Source organism: Limulus polyphemus, unplaced genomic scaffold (genome assembly GCF_000517525.1).
Source record: "Limulus polyphemus unplaced genomic scaffold, Limulus_polyphemus-2.1.2 Scaffold2165, whole genome shotgun sequence".
Lineage (NCBI taxonomy): Eukaryota > Metazoa > Arthropoda > Merostomata > Xiphosura > Limulidae > Limulus > Limulus polyphemus.
The window spans coordinates 60,723-69,518 of record NW_013667775.1 but is presented as its reverse complement, the minus strand read 5'-3'; the positions used below and the strand labels follow the sequence as shown (position 1 = coordinate 69,518).

At 33.3% G+C, this 8,796-nt stretch overlaps 1 protein-coding gene across 1 annotated transcript in view; it reads right to left on the bottom strand.

Annotated features, from left to right (window-relative positions):
• The window catches only part of LOC106466135 (ras GTPase-activating protein nGAP-like), a 48,104-nt gene that overhangs the window by 3,019 nt on the left and 36,289 nt on the right, over positions 1-8,796 (bottom strand). The window contains exons 19-22 of the mRNA XM_022394095.1: positions 7,331-7,650; positions 5,467-5,947; positions 2,749-3,022; positions 2,106-2,394 (exon numbers count right to left, since the gene is read on the bottom strand). Coding sequence (XP_022249803.1) covers positions 2,106-2,394; positions 2,749-3,022; positions 5,467-5,947; positions 7,331-7,650 — 1,364 coding nt within the window. The remainder of the gene's footprint in view (positions 1-2,105; positions 2,395-2,748; positions 3,023-5,466; positions 5,948-7,330; positions 7,651-8,796) is intronic.

The following is an 8,796-nucleotide window of genomic DNA, read 5'->3' as shown; positions in this document are numbered from 1 at the left end:
TAGTCGTTTGTTACAGAGCGACTGTTGAAATTAAGTGTATCGTAAAGTTGTATTCGGAAAGAATAACCCAGTTTTATTTAAGAAAGGAATTGTGTCGCTAAAGTTTCGTCGGAACGAATTTACGAAAAATTAACTAACGAACGGAGACGTAACAATACGTTTTTGTGACTCAGACAGTATGTGATCAGATGTTTACTGGGGTAACAACTATCATATTTGACCCACTCAAGTATTTTTCATAGTTTTTTTATTTGACTAACCCCTACTTTTGTAGTTTTTCTGGTGATGCTGGAAGAGAACAAAATATGACATACTTTTCTTTGGTATTGTACCTATTTAACTATTTTTTGATAGTGAATACAACAGACTACAAGTTATATAAATTACAGATTATTGTATCATCTTAGTTGTCTTGGTATGGCCTGGTGGTTAGGGCAGTCTACTCAAAATTTACAGGTTGTGGGAACATGCTTGCCCTTTCTGCTGTAGGGACACGATATTGTGATATTGTCTATCCCACTATTTTTTGGTAAAGAGTAGCCAAAGAGTTGGTTAGCTGCTTTCCCTCTAACCTATCTGGTTAGGGTGCTCGACTCGCAATCTGAGGGTCGCGGGTTCGAATCCCCATCACACCAAACATGCTTGCCCTTTCAGCCGTGGGGGCATTATAATGTGACGGTCAATCCCACTATTCATTGATAAAAGAGTAGCCCAAGAATTGGTGCTGGGTGGTGATGACTAGCTGCCTTCCCTCTAGGCTTACACTGCTAAATTACGGATGTCTAGCGCAGATAGCCCTCGTGTAGCTTTGTGCAAAATTCAAAACAAACAAATAAACTCTAATCTATCACTTCAGAATTAGGACAGTCTTTGAGTAGCTTTGAACGAAATTCAATAAATTAACAAAGAAACAGATTTAAGTATTATCTTTCACAAACAAACAGATAATCTTATTTAAGTATTATCTTTCACAAACAAACAGGTGATCTTCTTTAAGTATTATCCTTCACAAACAAACAGGTGATCTTCTTTAAGTATTATCTTTAACAAACAAACAGATGATCTTATTTAAGTATTATCTTTCACAAACAAATGATCTTCTTTAAGTATTATCTTTAACAAATAAACAGATGATCTTCTTTAAGTATTATCTTTCACAAACAAACAGGTGATCTTATTTAAGTATTATCTTCTTTATTTTGTGAGAAATTATGTTATCATTATTTCTTCCTTTAGGTGTACGTGCCTTATTCAATATAATCAAAATATTACCCACTTATTACATTATACATACATACCTTCTATTAAATACAACTTACAAGTTTCCTGCTTACACTACTGTGTATAATGTAAATTAACAGTCATGTGCTTTGTGTAAGGTATTTACTGCTGATTGGTTTATAATACAGTGTTATGTTAATGACTGTAAGCATGTGATATCAACATATGCTGAACTGAAGCAGTGACGAGCAGAACTTACATTACTGAAAAGCCACTGGTTGTACATATCCCACATATCCGAGTCAAGAAACATATGAAACTTTGATTGATGGACTAAAGTAACTATAAAATTGTGTTGCAGTAATATTACACACGCTAAATTGAACTTACATCAATCACAAAAAAAAAGCATTACAGCCAAATTAACTTAAGCTAAAACACTTTTTATGATCGACAATAAGTATACTGTGGCATAAGTATATATTTTACTAAAAATTAATCTTGAACTTGCAAAAACCATTTAACAAAAATAACCTTCCTATAGCAACATAATATATATAATGTATAATCTGAATTAAAAACTAAACAAAAAGTTATTCTTGATGAAACAAATATTTTAATTCTGTCATTAATTGGATAATTGAAGTTTCAAACTAAAATCCAGATAGTAAATCAATACATATATACGTAACTATCCTAATACTACCATATAAGATGGAAAAGATTTCACAGAAGAATCTTTAAGAAAACAGTATTAATCTGCCAAAAGAAACACAGACTTGTTCTTTCCCCATATCCATTTAGTATTTCTCTTAATTCAAAGCCTATGATGTTCATGATCACATATTTCTTTCTACTGTTGTACTACAAATCGCTAAACTTACATTTTTCTTCCGTTTGAACCGATGACATCAAAAGATGTCTGACGTTCTAGCTTTCGTCTGCGAGGCCCACCCTCTCGTGGACATGTATTACAATGGTCAGATCCTACAGGTGAGGATACTAACTGGTATAAGCTAGAATAATGAGGATTTGTGTGTGAAGCAGATGATTTGAAAGGGGCATGACGATCTCTTGGAGGGCTTGACTCACAGCTGTCTCCTTCAGATGAAGAAGAAGGTGGATAGCAGTGGTGTCCAGACATGGTGATTACAGAAGCAGACTCAGCCAGATCTGTTTAGTCAAGAAAAATAGACTTAGGAATGAGTGATATGGGAAGATATTAAAACAGTATTAATTGGCTATTCAGCTGAATTTATTTTAAGTATATATGTATACATACTTAGCTTGAGAGAAACTTCAAATGTGCATTATTTAATTTAGTTTATTGGACTAAGTGAAAGAACACTAACTTAAACAAGTATCAACACTGACAAGAATTACCAGCATGCACTAACAACTATAACTGTACAAGAAAGTTACACTATAAAACAAAAACAGTGTACTGAGAAAAGTCCTATGTCTAAATAAAACCCACAGGTGTATATTATGTTATTATAAAACAGAAATCTCTTTAATTTAACATACCTAAGTATGGTTCACCAACAACAGATAAGTCATCAACACTGTGACTGCTGCTGAGAGAGCTGCTTACAGATGCCCTATCCCTGATGGGCTTACTGGGTTTGGCACTGTCAAATGGCAGACTGTCACTTTCAGAGAAGCGATACATAGGATTGTTAAAAGCTAAAGGTGGTGCCACCTGCTGGCAACCATGTGACTCCAAGTGAAGCTGGTCAACAGGGGAGCTGGACTGGCTAAATGCTATGGACTGGTAGCCAGAGGATGCTACAGTAGATAGCTATTAGATAAGGCATCAAATGTTAGAGAAAAATTCTAAATTGATTGACTAAAATATTTTTACTATTTGTGACTGTTCTTATTCTCACCAACATAAACAAAACTGATAAATGAAGTAAGATAATACTGACAATTGTATAGTAAAAAAAAATAGTCAAGCCAATTACTCGATTTTCAAAATGTTAACTAACTTAAAAATCTTGATATTTATTTCTACTGCTACACGCCCCCCAGTGGCACAGCGGGATATGTCTGCGGACTTACAACACTAAAAACCGGGTTTCGATACCCGTGGTGGGCAGAGCACAGATAGCCCATTGTGTAGCTTTGTGCTTAACTTCAAACAAATTACTGCTACACCAAAGTCATTTACAAACCCAATGCAATAATATATCTCACAACTATATCTTAAGCAAATTTATTCAGAACAGCTATGCTTACATGATTCCTAGTGGCACTTATCAAGCTTCCTTTCTCAGTAGGGTTAGTGGCTTACTAATGTTTCAAATGATAAATTACATATACCTCAAATACTCAATCAAAATTGTAGTAAGTTTATTAAGGCCACATTAAAAAATATGTTTATTTGCTAACATCTATTCTCTATGCTAAGTATGTATGCATGTGTGTGTGTGTTTATCTCACTAACGCATCTTATTGTAATGCAGTGCTTGTCTTTTTATTTTCACCAGTCAATAACGTTGTTGGTTGGTTGTTGTTAATCACAAAGCTACACAATGGGCTATCTGTGTTGTGCTTACCATGGGTATTGAAACCTGGTTTTTAACATAATAAGACTTCAGTTTTATCACTGAGCTACTGGGGGGCAGCCAATAAAGTAAAGAACTTTCTATTTTAAACAACAAACAGTCAGTTATTACATATAAATGTAAGGCGATAATAATTGGTCAGAATTTTAATTTGTTAGTCATTTGTTCCTTCTGCATGCACAGCATCTGAATCAGGATCTTCAATCTGAAACTCTTAATTACTCTTACATCCAATATTTTTCCTAACTTTTTTTTTGCAGGATGTGGGAAAAAACTTAATAGCCTATGTTTTACCTTTTTATAAATAAAGACAAACACTCCTGAAATATTCTAAAATTAAACTTTAAAAGGTTTATTAACTTCCTATCTTTTAGACTGGTGAAAAGCCCTTTGTCAGGGGCAGTGCCAGATTAAGCATCTGTGGGGTCCGTTGCATTTTCTGAAGATGAGGCCCCTTTCTGTCAGAAAATACGTGTTTTACTGTCATTTAATTTTTAAAATTTTATTATGAGTGATACAGTTTTATTCAATTTTCACAAACTGTAGTAGTTGTAAATGAGGAACATGTATTTATATCAAAATATTTGTTTTATTCATGATAAATGAGCTATCTAATAAGCATCAGTAATTAATCTTTCTCTTGAATGAACAAGCTGACAAACACTCAGCTTTCGAAATTGCATGTTTTCAACACTTTTGGCGACAAAGACAATGATTAGAGTAGAACTGTTAACTTCAAGAAGTAAACTGTGAAGGAAAAATTTTTTATGGGTTCAGGGCCTGTAGCATTTGCTATTTATGCTAATAGGCTAATCTGGCAGTGGTCAGGGTTAAAATATACATAAATGAAACACCCTTTCAGAACAATCTTTCATACTTTCTAGCCCCTGACAAAGGGCTGTTAACCAATATGAAAGAGAAGAAGTAAATAAATATTTTTGTTTCTTAAATAAAATAAAGATTTTTGTATAAAAGTTGAAATTACATATATATACAAAAAACAATATGTAAAAGAATGCTAAATTCAGAGAAATAAATTAAAAGTATAATGTACAAGTTTCAAAACTGTAAAAGAACATTCATTAAATGATGCCCATCAAATCTCAAGGTTCACAAAACAACTTTATATAAGATCATATGCAGATCAATTAACACACAATGTTATATTGATATACTATTCCCCCCCAGTAACTCAGTGGTAAGCCTAAGGTCTTATAACCCTAAAAACCAGCATTTTGATATCTATGGTGGGCATATGGGGGTATTAAGCATAAAACTGCATATAAAAACAATGTAAACATAAATTAACACTGTATAGATTTCAAATACAAAATTAACAAAATTTAACTTCAGAAGCAAACAAAATAATCTTAATCCTTTTAAACAATGGATGGGTTATTATGGCTAAAGTGTGACGTTCTGTAAATTCTTTTAACCAATAGCATAATGTCTTCCTTTCTTCCAAAAATTCTACATCTAACAAGTCTTTCTAAAAGAATGTGTTGTGCAGTTTTGCAAAATATCTTTAAAATTTTCTGAAAGTTTGAATCCCCCAATTTGTTGTCATATTAACTAATAATAATAATAATAACCATCTTTTTTTACTTATATAGATTATGCTCGTGTCTATACTAAAATATAAGTTTATAAAGCAGTATAAGAAAGCTTTCCCGACCTGACTAATGGATATCTGACTTCCTTGAATATTGTGGTAATCCAGTTCACCTGAAGAGATGGAAGGATTATTATTATCAATGGCCATAACATCTGAATAATCCTTCCCACTGGGTCGGCTAGATTTCTCCGCTGTTTTTATCTCTAGCAAATCGTAGGTTGGATTTCGGACTTGTTGAATCACAGAATAAGAAGAATTGTTTTTTAAGTATTGATTTCGTTTATTTGCACACACAGAATGTCCTGGGTAGGTTCCATTGATAGGAGTTTCATTATACGCAGATTGTGCGAGTCTAGCAGGGAGATTACCGTTCGGTGTACAGTAAATGCTGGAATGTGTTCTTCTACTGGCCTGAGTTAATTTCTCTTTACTGAATGGTATGTTGATTTGGTCGCTTTCTACTGCAGTGGTTAAAACATAATCTCCGGATGTGGATAAATCTTGTGCTGCCTTCTTGGTGGATCCTGATATAAAGTTGCTCCTGCAAACATTGAAAATAAATGAATGAATCAACATAATTGTGCCTCACAGTGGCTCAGTGATAAGTCTCAAAGCATCTAATGCTAAAACCAGGTTTCAATACCCATGGTGGGCATAGCACATATAACCCATTGCATAGCTTTGTGCCTAACAACACAACCAAAGCCAAACTGACATAATAGTATTACACAGGTTGCCCCCCCCCAAAAAAAAATTACCCATCCTTTAAGTTATACAACTTCTGTATATTGATTCTAAAAGTTTTATTTTTATATCAGATAATGTTGCAGAATGTATGATGAATTCAATCAATAGATCACAAAGGCCTTTTCATCAAATCAGAGTTAAAAATTGTGTAACAGCATGTTAAGCACTTCTTGTAGATGTCATGATTGTTTGAATGCTTGTGTAGCCCAGTTTGAGCATCTCAAATGATGCAGCAGTGTAAATACAGTTAATTTCTTGTATGAAATATTAATAAAGATGTCTTGCTGGCTTGTAGGTTAACTTGAGCCAGTAGGTAAATTTATTATAATCATATGGGCATTCGAAATGTGGGTACATTTTTTTGAGCCACCCTGTTGTTCTCTATGTATCTGTGAAAAGATTTTTTAAAGCAATTTTTTTTAAGTTATGCTGTATCTTTTTGTATTATATCAAAAAATTGACTGTTACTCCTGCGACATTAAATAATAGGACTATACTTTGCTCATATACTTTAATAGTAGTTTGGTTGGGTTGTTTTATTTTGAGACTGTATCTTTATGATGTATTGTTTGTTCGTTTATTTTACAGCAAAGCCATAATGAGCTATCTGCTGTGTCCACTGCAGGGAATCATACTCCAGATTTTAGCGTTATAAGTCTGTAAACTTACTGCTGTTTCTCTGGAGGACTTTATAATGTAATTGGATTTATTTGACCTTTACAGATAATGCACAGGCATGAGAAATAAAATACGATTGTCTAACAAGGAAATAAAACAGTTCAAGTATTCTACACCATAGTTCTTAAACACTATACAATGAGCCCAAAAACAATCATTATTCCAAACCAAGCTACCTCTCATTCTGGTCATATAAACACGAACAGACAGAGCTAAGCCTATCAAAAAAGTTTGATGGCAGCAAAACTTTAAATTTCAACAATACACCAGTTAGAACTGCATTCTAGCAATATGACATGTTATATACACTGTTAATATATCACTGTTTATTGTGTTATAATGTGTAATTTTGCCACATTAAATATGTTCATAGGAACATCTAGGCATTCATGTTAATAGAGATAAAAATTAACAGGAAAGAAATAAAAAATTTGCTAAAAACAAACAAGACCACATAAATACAAATTTAGCATTACAAAGATGAAAGTAAAATAATCACCTAGGTAGAGTAGATGGCCTGTGTGGAATTTTTGGAGAAGAAAGTGCTGTGCTAGACAGTTGATGTGTTGTTGTTAAAACGGAGTTGTTCTTTGGTATTTGGTTTTGTGGTTCTCCATTCTCCATACTGTCAGAATCATTTACTTTTGCAATCTGTAGACTTTGGTATTTTGGTTTTTCAGTGTCCTGAAGAGCTGTTCCCAGCTGTTCTTTGGTCTTGTCGTGAGGGGCACTCATCTGTCGGAAACAGGAAGGCTGGATGGCTGCAACAGAAGTCCCTTCTAAGATCTGTTCTAGAACTTCAACTTGTTCATAATGACACTAAACAAGAGAGAAAACAAAAGCTTTATTCACATGTCTAACAGTAATGGCATCTCATGTTTAATGACATTTCAGATGCTGGTAATGCAAGGAAGCTTACTTTACTAATTAAAGCAAATTTTCAACCTTCTAAACAGCAGCACATGACAAAACATGAGGACAACAAGGACCACTTAACCCTTTAAGGTTGTACTTGCACATCTGCACTTGAGAATAAAATAAAAACTTAAATCCACCATATATTTTTTAAGAAATTATCAGTTCCCACATCCAAACTCTTGTAAAATTCTGGCCTCAACTACTGTTAACTGAAACTCTTTCTGTAATCCAATCACCCAGTTTGAAAAATAAAACTGTCTTAACTGAAACCTAGCCAGTTTTTCCAAGTCTTAATATATATCCTTTTATTCCAGAATATATAAATATTAGACCTTTATCCTATCAATCCCCCAGATAATCTTATAAACTTCAATAAGATCACCTCTTACCCTTCTTTTCTCAAGGGAAAATAATTTAAGAAATCTTAACCTGCCCCTATAAGATTAATCCTTCCAACTCCAGAATCTTCTTAGTAGTATTCCTTTGAACCTCTTTCAATAAGTCACTATCTTTTCTTTTCTTACATAAGGAAACCAAAACTGTACACAGTATTTCAAGTGAGGCCTAATTAATAATATATATATATATATATAGAGAGAGAGAGAGATAATTAACTTGTAATCAATGTGTCTATAAATACACCCTAAAATTATACTGGCTTTGCTTCTAGCAATAAAGCACTGCCTCAATGGCTTGAGTGACTTATCTACCACACTGCCAATATTTTTTTTCTTTTGTCGCACTGTTGTGTGGGTTTACATCTATACTAAGCATGTGACACAAATTATTATAACTTTAGTACATTATCTTGCACTTACTATAATTGTCCAGTTGACAAATTGATACAAGTCATTCTGTAATACCTAATATCTTAAGTACCCAAGAGGTTAATGTCACCCATAAACTTTACTAATTCAATAATAATGACCCTATAAATAACATTAATGTAAATAAGAAAAGACTAAGCACTGACCTCTGAGGAACATCAGTAATAACAAGGGTCCAGTTTTAATGGACTTTATTAATAACAAACTTTTACTTTCTCTC